The 25000-nt window shown below is 37.6% G+C and overlaps 1 protein-coding gene across 12 annotated transcripts in view; it reads right to left on the reverse strand.

Annotated features, from left to right (window-relative positions):
* The window catches only part of LOC136836061 (SLIT-ROBO Rho GTPase-activating protein 1-like), a 797683-nt gene that overhangs the window by 202557 nt on the left and 570126 nt on the right, over window positions 1–25000 (reverse strand). For 3 of the 12 annotated variants that reach the window (XM_067099987.1, XM_067099985.1, XM_067099981.1), the window contains exon 1: window positions 10106–10317. The exons of 6 other annotated variants lie outside the window; for them this stretch is intronic. In XM_067099987.1, the coding sequence (XP_066956088.1) occupies window positions 10106–10154 (49 nt within the window). In that variant the 5' untranslated portion in view covers window positions 10155–10317. Of the gene's footprint in view, window positions 1–3265; window positions 3607–5014; window positions 5422–10105; window positions 10318–25000 lie in introns of those variants that run through there. 3 more of the 12 variants (XM_067099968.1, XM_067099969.1, XM_067099983.1) reach the window with 3 other exon arrangements.

The raw sequence follows: 25000 nt of genomic DNA on the forward strand, positions 1-25000 counted from the left end.
CTCAACGAACAAGCAAACGCTTTGACACTGTGACGGTTTTGTCTTACTGAGTAAACACTAAACATAAAAATCTGAGAGAGAGAGAGAGAGAGAGAGAGAGAGAGAGAGAGAGAGAGAGAGAGAGAGAGATGTAAAATTCATCTGCACAGCAGACATAATCTCCAGCCAAATCGAGACTGACTCATGTTGCGCTGGTCACGTAACTCATTGGAATCAATGACGCTCGTCTCGGGGCCTACGCCACATACGCATTATTGCATGCTGCTTAGATCCTGAAACTCTTGTGCTAGTCACACACGGGACTGATAAAGCCAATGGACGTTGCCTATGGCCTGAAAGTAAATACTTGCTCAAGTCATACACAATGGTTTTGGAACATATTTACCTATGCAAGAGTCTTCATGAGTCTATGGATAATGCTCATTGATGTATGTACTTCGAAATGCATAGACCTGCCCGAGTCACCAGATTCTACTGAAACCAACACTCTATAGATCATAGATGTGATAATACATTTGTAAGGTTACGGTATATACACAAACACACACACACATATACTATATATATATATATATATATATATATATATATATATATATATATATATATATATATATATATATATATATATATATAATGTCTGTGTCCATACGTACAAGTGCATATGAGTTTAAATATCTTAATAGCAAATACTCGATTGATCATAACGTAATATGTTGAAATTAAAGTCTCATAATGATTGAGTCCCGAATAATATATCTTGCACTTAAAAGTTTATCCTTCTCATATTTCACTTCATAACAATAACTAGCCTAACACAACTAAAATTTCAATAGCACTGCCATTAAATTAATAACACTATGAGATAACTTCTTATACGGGTGACGGCATTGCCACTGCATAGGAATCGTAATTATGGGCATATCTAATATGAATTCTCCTTAAAGCTTCTGAATGTCAGTGTCAATAAACTCGGAACACAATGGTAGCACTCGTCCTTAATTAGAAATTATCATACGATCATTTACAAATATTATGACTGAGGCTGTCAGAACGCCATCGCCTCTTACTGAGAAATTAATTTCAATGAAAATGTGATAGTTGCGTATGAAAAATCATGTTTTCAAACCTTCCGCTTAAATTAGTGTAACCGTGAGCATGCATTTTCGGGTCCTTGCTGTTACTCTTACTCTTAACACCTACTGGTTTTGTAATACTGACTAAGACAAGTTGGCAGTATTTTCTATCCTCATTTACATGGGCTTGACGCTTGTACTCAGTATAGGCCTAACTCTTGGGCAGAAATATTCATAATTTGAAACCATTTGTGAGAGTCACACACGAACTCGATATGCTTTACATACTTCTTTCACATAACAATTGTATTCTCAGTCTGGTGCTTGTCATAGGATTCACTACGGAAGACTAGTCGCGCCTTAGTAATCACTGTATCTACTTACAAAACGGATTTCTGTATTAAGTCTCAAAGAAATATCATTTGTTGTCTTAAAGACCTTACGGTTTGGATACCTCAAACCATATAAATACAATACACTGTATATCTGGACCACAACCTAAAGATAACTCAAGATTCCAGACACAACTTGAAACCTCGGCCAACACAGTAACACTTCAGCACACCAATATCAACGAGACCGGTTACACCGGGATCCAAACGCAATCTTAAGGAGGAAACATGAACTACACGCAGACTCTTTTAGCAAAAGAAATAAATTTCAGTTACCACAAGCAATGATAATGGTGTCTATTGTGTCAGTTTATTCTGCTTGGAACATCTGCACCAAGGCTGGATTATCCATCCTCAGATGGTCCCTTCAAAAGTCATATCCGTTTCTCTCCTAAAACCTAATCATTTCCTGGCGGTCACGAGGCCCACCTTAAGCAAAATCTCAGTATAAATTCACGAAATTCTTTGCGTTAGTCTTGCAAACATAAAAACCGAACCTAAAACTAGACTTCTCGCTGGAGGTAATATTCGCATGATGAGGAATCGTATGGTCTTAAAATCTAAGCGGTGCTACTGTTTACCTTAACGCAGAAGCCCAAATGTCAAACTACAGTCAAAGTTGCATTTGTAGCTACCCATGGTATACGACATAGCACATCCTGTCATTCAAGAATAAATTAAATTTTAAAATGGCCTCCAGATGGAAAGGACACTTAATCCAGTTGCACTATAAAAAGACATTATTCTTCTTTCATGAGCACATACACGGGCACAAAATATATACTTTTGTGTTTGTATGATTTTCATTGTACAATTTTCTAATTATTTACACATACTTCTAAGGCACAAGAACTACACAGCGAAACGTACAGACCGAAAACACAAAGAGCACACACACTAAGAACTACAAGTTGACGAAACAAGTAAGCAATCATTGTTAAAATTTCAAGGTATCCCTACTGTCCATATGCTTTCCTTCTAACCATAAAGAAGTTTATTACTTAATGTTTGTATTGGAAGCATGGCCGCTTAAAACTTGCTTTCTGACGGACAAAAGCTGGTGCAGCTGCCCGCCCTAAGTACTACGCCTAACATCTGCTACTCCGGCTCGGTTCAAGAAATTCGACAAAAGGATATTATGTGTCTCAGTAACAGAGGAAGGGTGTGGGATGGGGAGTCGAGACAGGTGACGGTACAGCAGAGGGAGGGATAGATGGATGGGAGGAAAGGAAGAGGAGGAATGGGGAGATAAAAATGAATACACCAACAAAAACATTGATTCAGCTGCAACTGATCCCAAGATATTTTGCTGACACGGAAAATGTATGTTTGTGTTTTTTAAACGAATACCAAAAATACCGAAAGCTACACAGCGTTATAGGTATTTCCTTTTCCTTGACTTTCTAAGAATGAAGTGAAACACAAATCATCGAATTCAGAATACAGACTAAGTCTTATTTCTGCCGTTTAACGCTTATTTCCAGAGTTTTCACATCAGGTTTTAAATATATACATTTACAGCATAACATGCATCAACACAAGCATTTATTATACTGATGGCCTCGTTCCTCAGCAATAATAAAAGTGCAGTTGAGCATGACTACACGCATACAAATATATGAAAGTGAACACACACACACACACACAAACTACATTACAGCCTGCCTAAACATTTGTAACCTCTTTACTCTTTCATAAAGAAACAAGTATGCCTTATGTAAAATTACAGCTGTGTAAAAAATGTCAAATGTAAAATAAAAGCACTAAAAAACGAAATAAAAGAAAAAAAAAACAAACCATTAAGTGACATCCTGCTTGCAGTCATCATTTTCATGAAGAATTCTCAATTTTTCTTATAAATGAGAAACCACAAAAATCACTACAGAAGCTTTGCTCCTTCGGTCCATAGTGACACAGCACAACCGCCTTCTTCAACAGGCTGATTTTGGTCTCTTATTTTTCCCTTATGTTTCTTATACTATTTCAGACAGAAATGCACAACAAAATCACTTATCACTAACTAGGGTACCAATTCAACGAGGTTATTTTGTCATTTCACGATCTATAACACATAGGTCATTTAGAAAGTCAAAATTTCACCTCTCTGCCATTTTAAATTCTGGCCCCAGTGAGAGTTCCTGAAACATGAACGAACACCGTGGTCACGAGAGAGAAAAAGAGAGAGAGAGAGAGAAAGGAGGCTCGACACAAAATCTTGAATACAGTCACCACTAACACGACAATCAATTCTGTTGACTAATTTTATATGAAACAGGATCTTAAAAAAAAAAAAAAAAAACTTGGTTTACAATTTACTCTGAACACATTTACCACTTCGAAATTATCACTACATGGCATCTCATACAATGCTTATATAATGATGAAAAATTACGAATGGAACCTACCATTCAACTGACAATACAAAAAAAAAAGCACCGGGAACACTATTTATTGAGCAAAATAATTCTTAATTATTCATCTTTTATTTCTGTAAAAATAATAGAAAAAAAAATCACAGAGAACTGGAACACAGTCAGTGTGTCCTAGTCGCACTCGGCCTATCCAGGCGTACGTACATTTATAATGGGGCCTACTGTAAGTTATGATCAAAAGATAAAATAAAACAAGCAGATAATAATTTACCGAATGGCTTCATTATTATATATAAAATATTTAGTAACAAGAAAATAGTACTCAATGACTTAGCACTGGTTACTTGACGCAAATGTACACGAAACATACTTTTAAGATCTATGCTCGTTTTCAGTGGGACATCCGTAAGAGCTATGATTAAAATTATCTTAAATTACTACAATGGTGAAAAAAGAAATTTGTCGTTTTCTTGTCCCCGAAGTGTGGGCAAAGCCCAAGCAGATGGTATGTCTCCCTCCCTCCCCACTCGGTTCACAGCCATCATCAAACACCAGCTGTACGTCTGTGTGCCGTCCCTCTATGGGACGGGCTCAATGTGGGACATTTTCGAGTTCATTCACAAAAACCTAACGTTGACCATGGCTGTCTGTGGACTGTCCCAAATGACAAACCACCAAAGAGCCTCTTATACTATAATATACTACAGCAGCTCTCTCCCTCTCCTCCCCCTCTCTCTCTCTCTCTATCTCTCTTTCTCGCTCTTTCCTCCTCCTCCTCCTCCTCTCTTTCGCTACTCTCGCTGATCACCCATTCGCTGAAAGCTAGCAGCAGTTTCCACCACCAGAGACCATTTTCCCCCCATTTCGCTTTTTCCATTTCCTCCTTAGAACTTCGTCACTCGCTGTTTTCCTTCTCTTTTTTCCCAGATATCTAAATAACACTGACGAAGTCAAACGTAGGGAAGATTGGGGATGGAGGGAGGATAAGGGAGGAGATTTTCCACTTGGCAGTCGATCTAGAGGGAAACAACTGCCGCACACTAAGTCACTCCCTCTGGAGAGGGGCACTGCCTTCATCCAGGCCCCTTCTCTTCCCTCCTTCCATCACTGAACCTAAAGGAAAACGCCAAATGCACAATAGACCAATGAAGAGCAAAGAATCGTTAACACGCACTTCCAAACACATACTTATTTCGCTCCAGCTGAAAACAAACTGGGCGTCCGGACGATTCCCGAGCCTCCTCCTCCTCCTCCTCCTCCTCCTCTCCTCTCTTTCTCTCTCTCTCTCTTTTCCGACACACACACTCACTCACACTGAGTCTTCCTTTTAGCGTGAGGTTTCTTGCATTTCCTTTCTTATATCGGATCCATTGCCTTGCCCAGGCGGAGATAAAGGAGGACCTCTAGCCATCACTAACGGCTGCGAGGCCGAAGGGCGCAGCCTATGGCACCTCAGATCCGAATAAAAATCTGCTGAAGGCGGCGGCGGGTATAGGAGGGAGAGATAGAGAGGGTGGAGAGAGAGAGAGAGCAAGAGCTTAGAACGGGGGGATGTGGCGAGCGTGGTAACTGTCAGCCACTGAGCAAAAGGCTGCTGCTGGGAGCAGGAGGAGGAAGAGAGCGCGCGCGCCAATTCTGTATGGACTTCCAGACACTCACCGTCCGTTACCTCTCTTCATTTTATCCCTCGTAAACTGAGCTTCATGTCACCTATATCACGGTGCCACTCACGTCTCATCCGGATAAAAATCACAGGAGGGACGAAGCACCGAACTGGCACACACGGAAGGGGCGTCACGGACATCCAAACACACAGACGATATTGTGGACGAGTTGCCGGGAGTCGGCAAGATCAACACAGCCAACGATTCTCACTCTCTCTCTCTCTCTCTCTCTCTCCACCACCTCCTCTCCTACTCCACCAACGACAACGAACGACGTGCCTCAAACACACACTCACAGACACACACAGTCTCTCTCTCTCTCTCTCTCTCTCTCTGATCGATATTACGTACCCCTGCTGCCCTCTACTACCCTTCCCTACCTTCCCTCCATCCCCCGTTGAAAAAGGTATCTCCTCAATCATCTGCGATACCCAGACACCTGCAGCTACTAAAACTACTGTAAACAAATCCTACATTAGCAAATTGTCAACAACTCAAGGAAACAGCTACCACTACCTCCCCTAAACACTCCCCATTCCCTTACCTTCCCTCCAACATTCCCTCGTAGGACAACACTAAATAAACATTTTAAAAAATCCCTTCCACTATTCATTCAACAATTGGTGGTTGTAAGAATCATATTTTTTATTTTAATCATTTTCATCATTCACGACGTCTTTGTCGTAGGCACAAATTTCATAATATTTATACCCCTTCCTACCAGTGAAAAAAAGGAAGGGAGTTATCTCCCTCTACACCGCCTGGGGTGACTATAAAGCATGTCCAATGTCGAAACGAATCTTTGAGACACCCTTCATCCCAATAAACTGGCCCCGCCTCCCTTTTTTTCTTTTTTTTACTTTGCATTGAGATATAAAACACTTCAGTCTTTTCTTTTGATTATATATATATATATATATATATATATATATATATATATATATATATATATATATATATATATATATACATATTTTAATATATAGAGATTCACTCTCCCCTTACATATGAGTGTCTGTGCGTAAATGAACCTACGCAAAAGCGGACACGTTTCAATCATATTACACAAGCAAAAGTGAGATCATTAACGCAAGAAACTCGCATATTTAGAAAAGCCATTTCATTTGGATTCAAAATTCCCTAACTCATTACGTTTTTTCTGCTCCTACTCTTACGATTGCTCTTCTTTTGACTAAACGTTTTTCTGAAATAGTAAAAGTGCCTGGCGTGTGGGAGACCGCGTTCGTCTCAAGCCATGGATCTTATCCTCCCAGATCACTATTTCAATCAGTGCTGCTCTCTGGCAGGTCCTACGCATAAATTATCATCTATATAACCTTATGAACCATAATCTCCATTTACAAATTTTGCTATGCATTCCAGTCTTTAGCTTTCCTTTTTACCTCAGCCCAATGGCATTCGTCCGGTCGTCTACAAAAACCACCTACGTCACAAAAATATAAAATAATTAAACCTAACCCATTTTTCTTGAATTCTTTGAACTCTGTCTTCCATACTTACAGGTAATCTTGATCGGTTCCTTTTACTTTCTTTCATCTCAAGACAGTCATTCCATGCATGCTTACTTCCACATTATCGACAATGTCCAACCTTTAGTCACCAAACTGCAACACTAAGCGAAAGCCGCGACTGTCCCTTTCCTTAAATCTCAGCAGCTACCTCTCTTGCATAATAGTTCCTTTGGCGCGTTAAAATATTTCGGCAGTGCTAATTTCAGACATCAGCAACCTTCACCGTTCTCTTCAGCCGCCAGACATTGTGGAACCTTTCCATTTGCTTTACTTGAGCCTTCAATAAGAGGAGAATTTCGCTCCACATTTATACCCTTGAAAAAGTAGATTTCACTTGTTCTTCCCAACTTCACGTTTTTCTCAGAGGTTTTGTCTGACTCAGCACATTTAATAATATTCTTTTTGTTTGCATTTTCTATCTCATATTATCCAAGAAAGTTGCATATTTCACTACCTTTCATCATCCTGAAACTTTAATGCCACTTGTTACTTATTCTAATGAAGTTCACAAATTCTTTTATAAACAAAAGCAGAGGAGCTTGAAATTATAAGTATGTATGTATGTTATTAGCTGTCTTACCTCTATTTAACATATATTTCATGGGTAAACATATGGACAAAGTGTCACCTAATGTCACTGCATACTGCCCCTAAACCAGCAATAGGAAAAATTACCATCATAAAATGATAAAAAATCACATTGAATTCCTTGAAATTTTTTTAGAGTATAAGCAGAGTTCTAAGACCAGACGGCCCATGAGATGAGAAATAATCTCCGGTTGAAAATAAGTCATTATCACTTTTCCAAACATGAGACCATTCACACAGAACGAAGCCTGGGACCCAGGAAACGGGATTAATAAAGTGCAATACTCCTGGAAGGAAGCACGTGGATTCAGGGCTGCTACAGTATATAGGCAGGCGCTGCGCAGTCTTGAAAAGTCCTGAATCACGCGCTGCAGCTGAAGGGATCTCCTCCGACGGGCTTTTCATGCGCCTCCATCTTCTTATGAGCAGCTAGGTTATGCTCCGCTCACTCGGCGTCTTTCGGGCCCGAATGTTTCAACAACTCGTAAACCACTCGCTTGGCGTTCCTAATTTTTCATTTCCTGAGGAGACTCTTCAATTCCTCCTCCTAATAGCCGGGGACCCTCACACTCTCCTCTACCGTCCTCCCTCCTCGGCCTTTTCCGGAGGTTTTCATCACCTTGGATGAATACATACTCATACACACTATGTAAACAAAAACACGCATTACACTACAACATTCATATTTGTATAAGAAATACACGCGTTCACGCGCACAAGGTAGCATAAAAACTAATTAAACAGCACAACCTGTATAACTTAATAAAAAAACATAACTAGCATTAATAGATTTCTTGTTCTTCTAAACTCGTACGTACCCACGTAAGTACACATGCACACACACACAAATAAATATATATATATATATATATATATATATATATATATATATATATATATATATATATATATATATGTGTGTGTGTGTGTGTGTGTGTGTATGTGTGTGTGTGTGTGTATCTGTGTAGGTGAGTCAACCACACTTGTACACGTAAGCACATGCACATGTGCGCAAACAAGCGTACATTCATATTCGCGTGCATGTAGCTAATTCGATTATACTTACTCCCTTCAAGCAGACGGGGTTCCCCTCCCTACGCCCGGCCCACTCTCCCCGCTACCCCTTCATCCTAATTCCCCATGCAGCCCGAAAAACACATGACGCATGGCGACATTCCTCAAATTTACAGGCTCGTGGATACAGGCCCTACCTATCCAGATGAACCGACGAGGAAACATATCAGTATTTTACACACACACACATACACACACATTATATATAATATATATATACACACATACATACATACACACGTACATATAAATATATGTACATATATGAAATGTAGCTACAATTATTTTTACTTGGTTATTTATCTCTTGTATATGTATGTATGCATACATGTCAGAAAAAAGGAGAATAGGTTGTAGCAACATCTTTCTGCAAAAGAACTGTCATGGAAATAACGGATCAACTGAGTTTTAGAAGCATCCGCAAATTCATACAGGTAAAATGCTTCCCAGACACATATCCAGAATTATACACCACTGACCTGTATTTTGGAAACATCATCCGGACTACCTGTTTACCGCTAAATTGCGTCATGGCTATCCCCTCATCAATGTGCAATGCAACTGTGTCACGGAAACTTCCCCGACGACATAGAGTTAAAAACATGACCCAAACATGTGCATGGAGTTCTATCACCGTGTCCTTCTGTATAAAGGGTTCACTTCAAAGGAACAACAGCGAACTATAAACACAATTCACTTTAAGGTTACAAAGGCGCCTGGCATTTAAGGTCCTCGGGAACATGCACTTGGTATGTATGGCGTCGATCTAGGCAGCGCCACACTGCCATAATAAAATAGGTATTATCATTACGTTTTCCCGTACAGCCTTCGCTTCCTCAATTTCCAGGGATACAAAAACAACAACAAGACGTCCATAACACTAAGGCGTTTATGCACGGCAATGCTAAAGCCCAGAGAGAGAGAGAGAGAGAGAGAGAGAGAGAGAGAGAGAGAGAGAGAGAGAGAGAGAGATTATTGTTAATTTTTATGAGTTATCCACACACTCACAAGAAACAATCTTAGAGGCTAATACTTTCTTAAACATGTTTCTACATAATAGGCTTCCTGAACGTGAAAAAACAACGAATAAGAAGCCACTTAAATGCGGTTTCTTCGCCGTATCTTTAGTGACAGCCTTCAAATTATATCATTCGTATAATTTACGGACCACAACTCTCTCCTGTGTTTTCTGAGCTTGATTTTGTTAAGCATGACAATTTCAGCCTCTTCGCCGTGACAATACGAGGAATCCTAACAACCTACTTACCTAATAATAGAAATGTTAACGATAATAATATGCAAACTCACGACTGAACTAAAAACTTCTGCATATGCATTTTGCAGACCTCGAACTGGATCACAAAAGTGACAGGGGAAACCCAGCCAGCCACTCAAACTGCCTCTTACCTTTGCTCTGCTTTTCGAAGTGGTCGGCAGCTGCCTTGGGGGAGTTCATCTCCTCGTGAAATTGTTTAAAAGCCTCATAAAAGTTGTTTGAAAAATGACTAATCCTGTGCACTGTACATCCGAGAAAAGGAAGAAGGACCCACCACGAACTGACACCCTGCACTGACACCCACCTTCCTCTTCCCTCGAAGTGTAACTCACTCACTCACCCACACTCTCACTCAACCACCACCCGCAGCAGCACCACCACCACCACCACCAACAGCAAATCGGTTACTCATACTTTGGCATCGACGCACGTACACACGAACACGTCATTCACCCTTTCGCATGGACAACGCGCATGACCGCGTGCGCAATTATGATTAACAATGCATCTGCATTCAAGAATGTGCTCTCATAAACATGTACACTGCTGTATAAGAGATCAGAACGTATAATAAGTGGATAAATATGGGTATACAAAGAGACATGTCGCGGATACACTCTGGCCGATAAAAACATGAAGTAGCAACTCGAATATCGAACCCTGGCTCAGGAAACATACATAATTACAGCCCGAAAATCGACTTTCTTCACAATCCCCATGGCTGAAACATGTACGTACATACATATATATACACACATACAAGTAAAAAACGCCAAAAATACGTGGCTTAAAGTCTTGAAAACAACCACAAATTATGTATGTAGCAAATTCTGTCTACCTATAAAACCTATACACAATACGTAATTATGAAGAGTGTACTATTAAAGTTTTGTATATATAAAATGTATGTATGTATGTATATAATATATATATATATATATATATATATATATATATATATATATATATATATATATATATATATATATATATATAATTTCAATAATAACAAACCAATAACAAACCACAGAAAAAACGTCAAACAGGAATAAGCTAAAAAGGTATCCATTCTTGTAAACAAACACACAAACGCAATTATGATAATTTTGCTCAGGGGAACACTGCAAACAATAAAACAATACCGTCCAGCCATTATGACGAGAGAGAGAGAGAGAGAGAGAGAGAGAGAGAGAGAGAGAGAGAGAGAGAGAGAGAGAGAATTTCCTGCCGTAAGCTAAAGGCTTGCACACCTACTGTTTTTATTTCTTTAATTTTGGTACAAGATTTGGGATGTAATATTACTACTGTAATAGTAATACTGATATTATCCATGCCACGTTTTTTGCACGACATAATACTGTACATATATACAGTATGTGTATGAATGTGTGTGTGCATATATATATATATATATATATATATATATATATATATATATATATATATATATATATATATATATATATATATATATATATATATGCACATATACATGCACATAAATATATGCACATAAATATATGCCTGTGTATCTGTGACTGTTTAAGTGTATAATAAGCATGCCTGGATAGCTCCCTTCCCTTAAAATGAATTTTAAAAATTAAACTTCATTCCATTTACGTGTCCTGAGATCATGTGCTTGACCTTTAGTCTAAAATAACTAGAAACAACGTTCTGCAACATATCTCCCTCTACACACCCGGATAAACATACATGGTATAATGCACAAAAGAAACAATGGGGAAAATTACAGTCATAAATACATCATCACAACATAATGAGGCCAGGTCAATTTTTCTATCTCTGCAAAAGCATATTTCTCTCTCTTCTCTCTCTCTCTGTGTGTGTAAGGAGACACGCCCACCTATCCTCCTTTCTACTTTTGCAACCCAACGAGGGAAGGGAAAGTGGAATATTCTCTTGTTCAGCCGTACAAATTTGCTCTTACATTCATAGGATTACTTGGCACAATCGTCATCTTTTTTATATATTCTCTTTATAATGTAATGGTTGCCAACATTACTTTAACCTAGTACAGAGCCTGCTGTACATAACACTAAGTTTATCTCCTTTAGCATTATTAAAACTCTCACCTACGTGTCGAATATAAAATAAGTAAGATGAACTGGATGAAAATAATAGAAATTAGAGGAGGTGGGTTTCTTAAATTGAAGATGAGTAGAAAAACAAGATTATTGAGTTGCACAGATTCAGAATTATACGGTTATTATCAAAAGTCCCATTTGCAAAAGACGAATTGCAGACAACAGGGAGAGTACACACGGGACGCAAGAGAAGAAAATAAAAAGAGGATAGCAGGGGACACAGGGTAAGGTATGCATGTGTATAGGGGAGGTCATTATATCCAGGAAGGATAGATCCCTTCACCAAGGACTTCCCTTTCCGTAAAAGGGCCTGGGCGACCCCCTTTCCCTTCGCTGATACTCGTCAGGGAGATGGAGCGAAGATATCACTGCATCGACTTCTCCGGCAGGAGAAAGCGCCTTTGTTTCAAAATTTCTCTCTCTTTCTCTCTCTCCACATGAAATAGTACGCTACTTGTTGGAAATAGGTCATCCCAATAACAGGCGACCAAAGATAAATATAAAGAGACATGAACAATAAGACGTTATTTGGGAAAGAGTGGGGGACGCACTCTCTCTCCCCTACGAATCTTATTCAAGTTTTCAGCCTTACAGCAATCGCCCTCTCGGCCAGACAGACCCCATAACACCACCTTTTCAAGTCTCCCTGCTGGCTTGCATATCATCCCCCCACCCCTCCCCACTTTCCAGCGGATGACTCATAGGTCAGGGGGAAGTATCACCGGCAATTTCGTCTACTTTCCTCACCTGAGTGACACATGTCAATTCGTTAATCTCCCTCTCTCAAGTTCTCGTGGATCGAGCTCTCCCTATTCTTTCACTCACGGTGCACGTAGACTGTAGATTTAAACTCGCCTTGTGCCACCACCGGCTCTTGCTTCTAGTATGTATATTAATAATTTTTTATCACTGACACACCAAAGGACAGTCTTTCTTTAACGCCATCAGCATACATTCTTACTACGTAAAATAATAATCTTTTAAGAGAGTATACACACACACACAGAAAGAGAGAGAGAGTCGCCACAACATAAAAAGATTAGTTTATACATCAGTCCATCTGTTTATGACTATGTCACGGCCCGTACCCGATTCACCGCTGAACACTGCCTAGGGCTGCCGCTGTCGCAAACATTTTGTTTCATGTGTTTCACAAGAGACTTGTTCAATATCTTATTTAAGGTGGTCAGGGCTCATTTGTTATATATCTCAATTACTATTTTTTTAATTTCTCATTTTGGTCAATATCTTCGCTACGAACTAAGTAGGCACTTAGTTGCTTTTTCTGTCAGTTTTCACAGATAACTATCATACTTCCAGCTGAATCTTTCACAACAGTAACTATGCATGAGTGGCAATGGGTTACAATGAGACCTGCAACGCCTAATAGAGAAATTTACAACAACATTATTTCTACATAATGCAATCCAATGTTTACTTGCATTTGTTTTCCTGTGTGTAACAACAATAATCTACGGGCAGCAAATCCAGGTTTAACTTGCAGCGTCTTCCAGCTAGGGGCCAGCCTCTCTCACTCTCACCACTGACAGAAAACGTAAGAAGGCAGCGCAGCACGAAGGCACCCTGGTTCCAGCTTCGGGACAGTATACGGGGTCCTTATGGCCGGGACTTGCTGTCTCGACCTACCTTGATTTAAGACTCATTTTTGACAGTATTTTAATAATAATTTCTATAGTAATTAAAACTCCAGTTATGTGTGTGAGTAGGACTGTATTTACCGAAATACAAAAATGATTAAAATGGGAGCTTTCGACAGTCTGGACGACGGTCCTCTTCAGCCAACTCGCACAAACGGTCGAAAACTCCCATTTGAATCATTTTAGCATTTTGATAAACCCAATCTTATACTCACATAACTGTGGATTCTGACTTATTATTTCCGGTCACAGTACAGTGATGCACCATAGATGATAATTTCTATGTAGAATAGCATGGTGAAAACCGCGACATACGATCATTATCATTTCTTTAATCTACAAGTTATGTAACTAAGAGTCCTGTAGAAAAAATAAATCTGATTCAAAACTTAACTCCAATCTGCAACAACATACAGTATTGAAAAACACCATAACCAGAACTTAAGAACCCCCACCCAAAAAAAAAAAAAAATTAAAAATAAAAACCTTCCTCTATCAGCCATTTAACTGCGCTATTTCAGCCGGGTTGACTGAATGGGACCATGTCTAAATCATGGCCATCCAAGGCTCTCCAAAGCATTTATTTTCGTACCATCACTTGAAGGGCCTCTCGAGCCAATAACTAACCAGAGGTAAGGAGGAGACCAAGAGGCGCTCCACTCATTATGACTTTAAAGGAGAGTTAGGGGAACTCATCAAATGATTCATATACAATACTATACACATTTATAAATATTTTCAGCATAGAACACAACATGAGCCTTACTTTTATACTATATACAGTATGTATGTATATATATATATATATATATATATATATATATATATATATATATATATATATATATATATATATATATATATATATATATATATATATATATATATATGTCAACATATATACAGTATATATATCTCAATTCACACAAACACACATATATGTAAATATATTAATAAATAAATAAATAATATATATATATATATATATATATATATATATATATATATATATATATATATATATATCGTATTACACGTGTATAACATGAACGGTACTAAATTTCAACCCATGTCCTCACTCACATATTATTTTCTAGACCAGTTTATTATAAAATCTGCGCAACTTTTCAGTTTGTATGAGGTACTTTTCAAACCTCGTATGGAGACCCAGTGCTCTCTCTCTCTCTCTCTCTCTCTCTGCAAACACCCCCGACATGGAAGGGTGAAACCATTCTATGTTTATTCAATTTTCAGTATTTTTTGCCTTTCTTCTTCATGAGGCTTTTCTAAGAGCGTCTCAAGTTTGCCTATTTGCATATGAATCGTTTGCATATCAAATTAATAAGCCCACTCTCCCACAAAATCTGTGAAGAGTTAAAATCGATCGGATCATAATGCTCCCTAACCTCTCAGTTTTTCCCAAAGAATATTCCTTCTGTAACCAAACTATTCAGCATAAAGATTTATCACATACTGTAGATTCACTTGGCAATTGCATTCTTTAAAGGTACCTCCTCTCACCATGAAGATCTAATAACAATAATAATGAACATAAATTCCTTTGAACTGATATCCGACTTTTTTTTTTACAGCAGAGGGAGATTTATAACCAGCATAACAGTACCTACTTTTAAATGATGCAGTTCTCAACATTTTTGCACAGAAATGGCTCAAGGTGTTACCCACCAAATACCACGTCAAAGCTAATTTTGGGATGAGGTGGCCAGCCCCGCACCCAACCGTGATGATTCACGAAGGTACTGTACTTAATAAATGTATACCACCAATCTTGAATACTGGTGGATAGTCATCAAACCACGTTCAACAGCGTTTAATTTCGTCGATGGAATGAAAGTTTTATAAAAACATACATACAAACACACACATACCACCCTGCCACACACACACACACACACATACGCATATATATATATATATATATATATATATATATATATATATATATATATATATATATATATATACTATATATATATATATGACTGTGAAAAGATTCTTTCTGGGAAAAGGATGCTCATATTCATGAAATAAGAAATGCAAAAATTTCTCAACCCTTACCTATTTCTTTTCAGAAGTCTGCCATTACAGTTTATACATTCGTACCGGCACTAAGTCCAGAATGACACATGCGGCTTATTAAAATAATAAAAGTTGCATAGACTGTGAACAAACCTTTAAGGTCTCGTGCAAGAAACAATGGGTTATAACGAGAACCAATACCCAACCCAGAGAGAGATGGCAACGCTGCAGAAGCTTTCCCTCTCTACTCTTGCATCTCTCCTACTCGGGGGGTGTGTCGGAGGGAGGGGGGATTGTGGGGGTATTTCCCTACCCCACCCATCATGAATACAGAATCAAGACCCCCCACCCCCAAAAACCCCACCACTTTCAATCCCCGACGATCTTATTCAATTCGCTCTATGTCACCGGGTCCTGGCTTAGTAACAGACGAGGAAAATAGGGAGGGGGGAGGGGTGGGGGCGTTGGATGGGCCATTCCTCTGGAGGAGTGGAGGGAGGAGTGGAGACAAAGGGTTGAATAGAAATTGAGTTCGGTTAAGGCGGGACCCATTGGGTTAAGGATTCGAACGATGGGCGAAATAAGGAAAGGAAATTGGAATTCGAAGGATGAGACCATTTCCAGATTAAATTTTGCAACGAGAGCCATGACAGTACGAATTCTTGTTACCAAATAAGACGACATTTAGTAAGAGTTGTGTTAACGACGCCTGTCTCATTAAAAATCAGATCGAAATGTCAATTGTTGTTAAAATCATAAGAAATAAGTAACTGTGGTAATAAATACGGCGGTGGTAGTGATTACCAAAACTAATTTACTCTACGGTATTAGCTATATTTTATATTCATCAACTCAGTTTAAACAAGTGCGAGCAGTATTAACGCCTGTAATCAGCTATTGATGTCTCACTCCCCTCAGCTAAAGGATACTAGATACGGAACAGCACTTCAAAACAGTTTTCTTTCTTCTTCATTCAATTCTTTGTGCCAGCTGTTCCAGCCTCCTGTATTTCAAACTCGCGTCACTTCGCCATTCTACTGCACTGGCTGCTCTTCTCCCCCTACGTAGATGTTCTATTCAACGAACAAGAACACCGACAGCTACAGAACACCGTCCCCTTGGGAAAAAAAGGCTTCGACTATTGCCGCGGGTCAAACACGTGGCTGTCAGTGGTAAGCAAAGAATGGGAGGGCTGGATGACAAAATGAGAGAGAGAGAGAGAGAGAGAGAGAGAGAGAGAGAGAGAGAGAGAGAGAGAGAGAGAGAGAGAGAGAATGTGTATAAACTCTGTCTCTGAAGTTTACACTTAAATGCAGGCTAAACTGAGATGGCTGAATCAAGGGCTTTTCGCCTTTTCAGTGACCCAACACTTATTTGCAACCTTCGCTGAAATGTTGCCTCACCCCCTCTGCTTATTTTTACAAGTGCTACGTTGTGCACTGCTCTCGGGAGCTTCGTAATTTTACCGTTTACGTGACCACTAAATTACTCGGTCACATTTCAGACATGTTCCGTATCTCACTGATCCTGTTGTAGATCGAGAATTAGACTGGCCAATTCAATCGTCCCCTGAGTTTCATAATGTCATTAAAAATGCTAACTCTGAATGAAGACTAAGTATTACTGAACATGTGTTTTGTAGGATATTTTATTGGAAAACACACGTACCCCAACCAGATATAGCGTCAATGAACGTCCTATATGAAAACGACGACGCACAAACTACGAAGATGTTGTGGTACCTTTGGAAAACACGTCAGCAAATAGAGAAAGAAATTACAGGTTCTTCCAACAACAGTAGGCTACTTGTCTTAAGAAAATGTGCATTATTATATGTTATTGGTATAACCTACGATTAATTTATCTAAAACCCCCTTATAAACCCTAACACAACTTAATTTCATAATATTCGTACAAACTACAAATCATCCCTATTCTTGTAAATACAACTCACAGCAAACCTTACATCACAACCCAGAATCCAAGGTAAAAACACACCCACCGTGTAAGTAGTAAGTTCGACCCATTTTGACTCATAGACGTACCTGCAAAAGACAAACATTCAGCTATTAGTTCTTCTTTAGAGATTCTAAACAAAGTAAATATAAAAATATTTCCACTTAAATTGCAATTGAAGAGAACTCAACCTGTTAAAAGTTGTTTACTTCTCAGTTTCATTATCGCGTGGATTCTGCAAGAGACCTTTTTATACATGACACATTACACTTGAACTTTCATGGAATTACTGTAAGCAGTAATGCCCAATTGTAAACTACACTATAGACTTGGTTACTTACCAGAAGACTAGGCCCAGATATTATATATATATATATATATATATATATATATATATATATATATATATATATATATATATATATATTATATATATATATATATATATATATATATATATATATATATATATATATATATATATATATATATATATATATATATACATACACATACAGTATATATATATAAATATATATATAAAATTTTGTGTATACACACATATAACACTCTATATACATACATACATACATACATACATACATACATACACACATTTATGTAAGGCATGAACATAAGGGTATCAAGTATGTGCGGGTACATGTAACCAATCAAACATATTATTGTTCCTAACTTCAGTCTTAAATAGAATTCCCCCGAATCATAAATTGACATCTTTTTGTAATCAAAGATTCGGTGACTGCTTTCCTTCTATTCCCAAGTACGGAGTTATTTTCAAACGTTCCGTTTTCCCTAACTAATAAACTTCCATCTTTCAAGAGGCGGTTTTATCCCTTCATCCAGGACTAAATCCCACTTCCCTTCTAGTTACTACTTCTTCGGGCCTGGGCTAGATAAAGGCACTGAGTTTTTATCCCCTTAGCTTCTGTATTCACAAAAACATGGGATCACGTTGTGATGGACAAAACCTGCCCTTCGGTCACAGGTGTTTTTGCGCTGGCGCAGGTGTATATGTGCAGGTGTTCATGTGAGCAGGTGTGCTGGCCAGGCTAACTCTCCGTACCATTCCGCTGGCTGTTTCTAAAACTCCATATAAGGTTTACATACAAATCTCATTGCGTACCCTGATAGTTATCCTCTTGCAATAATAATAATAATAATAATAATAATAATAATAATAATAATAATAATAATAATAATAATTCTAGCGACTCCATATATCATGAGCAATGAAATGAAGAAGATTGTAATACCCAACGATCTTGCTGACCAACAAACTATATTTGTTATCGTTGATCATAATCATATCAAATACAGAAATGTCTTGAAAGGCATATTTCAGCACTAAAACCTACAAACCGACTACAGCATCAATAACGAGAAATACAAAAAATGTTATTTTTCACAGAAAATGATTTCTTTGCAAATTTACCAAGCAAATCCAGTACAGCAGGTTACAGAAATCCGTGACGACAGACTGGACTGGATAAAAGATTAAATTCATTCAACGAATAAAGAAAGGAATACACAAGCGAATATATAAACAAACTCACGTAACGATTTATCTATGCGTAGTTAACCTCAGTCAACTACAGAATCAGAAAGTTCCTTTAGCGACAAGTTTTATCAAGATTCCTCCACAAAAACCCAGTCTCTGACACTGCACAACTTGCTTTTCAGTTCCGATGCAAGATTTAGACCCAATAAAGTAAAAATCCTGAAAAATTAATGTTTAAAATTGACTGCGCAGTACAGTAACATTTCTATAAAATAACTAGAAAATATTGGAGACCTAATGAAAAAATGAAATAGACACTGTAAACAAACTGACAAAACACAAAAAACCAGTCAATGATATATGCAGCATACACTATATAAACAAACTATATATATATATATATATATATATATATATATATATATATATATATATATATATATATAAAGCTGGTCTGACTGATGTCTTGACTTTTCCCTATAACCATCCATCTATCTTCAGCTTTGGGAAATGGCTTATTGGAAAAAAATACACGCACACACATTAACATACAGACTACCAAACCTATCACTGAAGAGACAGATCAAACAGAAGACAGACAGACAGACAGGCGGACAGAAATGGACCGGGCCAAGCAGCAGCCCTCCTCCCAAAGGATGTCTTTGATTATTGATTGGTGAGAGGAGGGAATCACATCTGACAGCTCTTCCGTTCCACTTCGCAATATCAGCTGTCTTAACAAGGAGTGACGTCACTGATGTGCAAAAGCTCCCAACACTCGACCCTCTCTCTCTCTCTCTCTCTCTCTCTCTCTCTCTCTCTCTCTCTCTAACCGCGTCCACTGAAGTTTCAAGGTTACGTATGCTTGGTGAAACACTATAATTAGACGTTTTTATAAATGAGTTTGTATATCTTATGATGTGAATCAAATGTTGGTGATTATACATACTTAATCATTGAGATCAATCATATTCACACAAATAATAAATACATGCAAATTACACATATATGTGTTTGTAGAAATATTGTACACAATACACAACAGAACTTAGTTCTTAATTTAGTCAGTAGAGTTCCCAGGACAGTCCTCTATTTCACTCTGAAATACGCGTGTTTACAGTAGCACAATACTATGCCATTCCCCATGACATCTACTTGAGAATCTCAGACTGAATACAACCATAAAAAAGAACTCACTGTCAACCTGAACACGCTGATGACATTCCATTGCAAAAATTCTTCTTCTTAAATGAATAAGTTAATAATTTGTTAAATAGTAAACAAAACCATTGGTAAAGCTTAAAATTAAGGTTACGTCTTACATACGTAAAGTTTGCAGCATAAATAAATAAATAAATAAACAAATAAACACTCGCCGAAAATATTATTTATGCTACAAGGTATGATCTTTAACACACATATATATGTCAGTTTTCAAAATAGACGAAAACTGATTAATAGAAATAAATTTCTGGAACAACAATAAATATTAACACCCAACTATAAGTTATACGTAAATGATGCATGAAGCTATAATTATCTACGTAAGAAGCAAAGATATCATAAATTTGCTCATTTCATTCCCCGTGAAGGAGACCTACTTCTGAGACCCGTGTCAGACACCAGTGTAAAAAACACTACAAGCTAATATGAGGTCAAAGTTCACGCAGTTGTACAAACACCCTCCTATGTCATTGGACCAGAGGCTTCCTGTGGTTATCATTTAGCACTGATGTACTGTACAAGACTTATTTAACCGTTTATTTTAGTGGTTTTCAGACCTTATTCTGACCCACTGCCGCTTGCATCAAACAGCTAATGCTCGCTGTAAGTTTCTCTAACATCTGGTTTTTCGGGAGGCTGAGACTGGCTTGGCTGAGTGTTTGGACTCAGAGGATTTTTCGTTTAGCTTTTCTTTCTCTGTAGGTTATAGTTCCGTGCCTGTCTGTGTCACGATTAATAAACAATGTAGTAACCCTAGTAACAGACACGATTAACAAACAATGTAGTAACGCTAGTAACAGACACGATTAATAAACAATGTAGTAACGCTAGTAACAGACACGATTAATAAACAATGTAGTAACGCTAGTAACAGACACGATTAAAAACACAATAGATTTTAGAATAAGAATTAACAAACAATTTAACGGTCCAAGGCCAAGTAACGCTGGGACAAACCCATAGTAAGGTTAATAAACTAATTTCTCGTCGATTAATAAACAATGTAGTAACGTTAACAGGATTCCAAAATAACGCTGTAAGGTCCCGTTGCTAGTAACAGACATGATTAATAAACAAACTGTAGTAAGGTGGTTAACAAACAATGTACTGTAGCCACGATTAATAAACAATGTACTGTAGTAACGCTAGTAACAGACACGATTAACAAACAATGTACTGTAGTAACGCTAGTAACAGACACGATTAATAAACAATGTACTGTAGTAACGCTAGTAACAGACACGATTAACAAACAATGTAGGCCAGCCAAACAATCTAACGCTTAGTAACAGCTGTTAAACAGCTCAGTGGTCTAGGTTAAACTAAGATAATAGTAACAGACACGATTTAACAATGTAGTTTTTTCAATCAGCGATTAATAAACAATGTACTAAACGCTTAGAAAATTGTAACGAGACACAAAGTTTAGAATAGAATAAGGATTTGTAACAGGAGGTCAAAAACCGTCATAATGTGGTTCGGGCAGTTTCACTATGAGACAATTGTTAGTTAATCAGCTCAGTGGGGTAAGATATACTTAACTCTTTTTTTCAATCAGCGCTAAAAGATTGAAGAAAGATAGGTGAAAGGAGGTGCAATCAAGACAACTGTTAGAAGAATGAAGAGGGGTTGCAGCTAGGAAAAAGGAAGGTTGCCGAAGGAAGGACGCCAAAAGAACCTCAAGTAACGCCGCGTGAGGGCACTGACAGCACTAACCCCCTACACAGTCTTTCTATGTAGGTTATAATTCTGTGCCTGTCTGTGTCACGGTTAGTACACACTGTAGTAACGCTACCAAAAGCACAAGAACAATGTTATTATTCAAGTAAATACCCAAGCTCACAAACGTGAAAAATAAAATTATTATACTGACCGTATAAAATAACAAGAGGTAAATATATTAATATTAGTTGAAGCAATATAGGTGAGAACCTAATACTACCGCAAAATTATAAACTAAAATTGACAAGTTACCCAAGTCACCTTGTGACCAAAAATACGTTACTAGATTTTATCACTGACCACCTCTCTTTCTCAACATTTTTTTTTTACTCTAGATGTGCAAACTTCTCGCGATTAAACGAGGTTGCTTCATCTCTCTTCTCTCTCTCTCTCTCTCTCTCTCTCTCTCTCTCTCTCTCTCTCTCTCTCTCTCGTCAGGCAGCTGCCAGCACCATAAGCACAAGCAAAGAGAAACCACGTGGATGACCTTGGCGTCTTCGTCCATTCTAAAAGGATATAAATAAAATCTGTTATCAGCTGCGCCCAGGGTAAATTGAGAGAGAGAGAGAGAGAAAAAAAAAAGTCTTGAGTTTTTCCCAAAGCAGCAGCTGGAATCCGGAGCAAAGGGACTGATTAGAATTTTAAGATAAAATGCTTTTCAAAATTCAGTCCCAGTAGAATACCGAAAATAATAATAAATAACAATAATAATGACAATAATATGCAACAGTGATGGTTATTATATGTTATAGAGTTTATGTACCAATTATGTTTTATGATCCATCTTGCAGTCAGCCGAAAAACATTTACTCTTCAGGAAGTGTCTGTATATTGACAGAAATAGATTTCGTTAGTTTGGAATTCCGTTTTTAAAAATTTAATATGGTAATTTTGATTTCTGATTATTATTATTGTTATTATTATTATTGACCGTTTTTGTTTGATTTCTATGAATGTGTACTTACGATGGATAATAATAATAATAATAAAAATAATAATATTAATATTATTATTATTATAAAAACATGTAAACAACTCGAAATCTCCTGACAGTAGTGACTACTCGACCTTGGGTATCTGGGCATGTGATCTTGACGGGATGTGGCTAATACCATTTAAAGGAAGCGGCCCGGCTTCTGGCTAACTCAAAATACCCTGAATTGAAAACCGCCTTTGGAAATATCCCGTAATAAGATACTGCTTATGGTATCAAGTGATAGGTCCCATGACTGTGACTTGCTTTTATTCTAAGTTATTACCCTTCGACAGTTATCTATCGTGGGCAATATGTTCTTCACAGAGAGAGAGAGAGAGAGAGAGAGAGAGAGAGAGAGAGAGAGAGAGAGAGAGAGAGAGAGAGAGAGAGAGAGGACGCCATGTGTTTTACTTCTTTTTGAAATTACTTTTATTTTCTGATACTGTTTTCAGCGTGTCAACATGGAAAAAAGTTTCTTTGTCACTCGAAGTCAGTGACCTTGGTACTTGGGACGCCAAATAATTTACAGTCAATCAATTCTCCCTTTTCAGATATGGATATTTTATTTTGTGGAAACTTGCTTATTAGGTTAAAGATCTTTCTGGATTTGGTGTTTCATATTAAAGTCTTCAGACCTTAACCGCATTCCACAGTTTGGCATTTAAATAACTATTGTTATATTTCCAAAATTTCGAAGAGAATTTAAATGACTATTGTTATATTTCCAAAATTTAAAAATTATCAAAAATAAAATAAACACGTTCACGAACAACAACCACAACTATAACAGCAGCATAAACAATCGAACTATTCCAAAAACTTAGCGACTTTTTCCGGTAAGCGTAACGAGTGATGTCATCCAATTTTTCAGTATTTTTATGACGAACTTCTTTTGACGTCAATCCTCTTGCTTCTAATATTTCTTTTTGGTATAACTCCAGGTTTTCATACATGAAGCTCATCGTATGTATACAGTTGAGTTTTAGTGGGTTTATTTCCCGGAAAACAGAACCAAAACTCATCTATTACTATTATTTCATCTGTAGAAGATTTCATTAAGATAACAACCTTGCAAGTTTATTTTACATGTGCAAATTGTGAATAATAATAATAATAATAATAATAATAATAATAATAATAATAATAATAATAATAATTCCTAAAAATCTCATACAGCACGAGTCACTAAAATGGTGAAGAAATCCACAATGGTGGAAATGTAAATATATATTAGAAATATATATACATACGAGAGCTTTCGAGAACCTGATCGATTCTCATTCTCAATCTCAGTCTGTGGATTTCGTCACCAATAATAATAATAATAATAATAATAATAATAATAATAATAATACATATGGGGCATTACCGCGGCCAGGCCCTCCCCTACAAGGGCTTAGATTTTATCTGTCGCAGCTGATGAAAAAGGAAAGAAATCAGAACTGATTCCGGGACTAACCACAAAGTGCCAGACAGCGTGTCGCTAAGATGACCGGTCACTCTGGGTCTAGGTTCATCCGGAAGACTTTCAAGGAAACTTGAATAATCTATTCTGAAATGTGGGAACTGGTTGCTCTCTGATGACTGACAAGGAGCGAGGTAGACAGGTCGACAGGTTAAAAGGCCACACGAGCAAATGATGATACAAAGGCTATCTCGGCTCGGTTTTAATATACTGTAATATAGAAACCAAAATTTCTATGACTTTTATACTTAACGCGTCTAAACTGAGTCCTTGCACGCTAGGGAAGGTCACACAAGTTTTCAGCTTCCCATTGTGAAGTTTCGTAGCAATTCTTTTAACTGATCCATTTGGCCATAGATAA

Source organism: Macrobrachium rosenbergii, chromosome 56, assembly GCF_040412425.1.
Source record: "Macrobrachium rosenbergii isolate ZJJX-2024 chromosome 56, ASM4041242v1, whole genome shotgun sequence".
NCBI lineage: Eukaryota > Metazoa > Arthropoda > Malacostraca > Decapoda > Palaemonidae > Macrobrachium > Macrobrachium rosenbergii.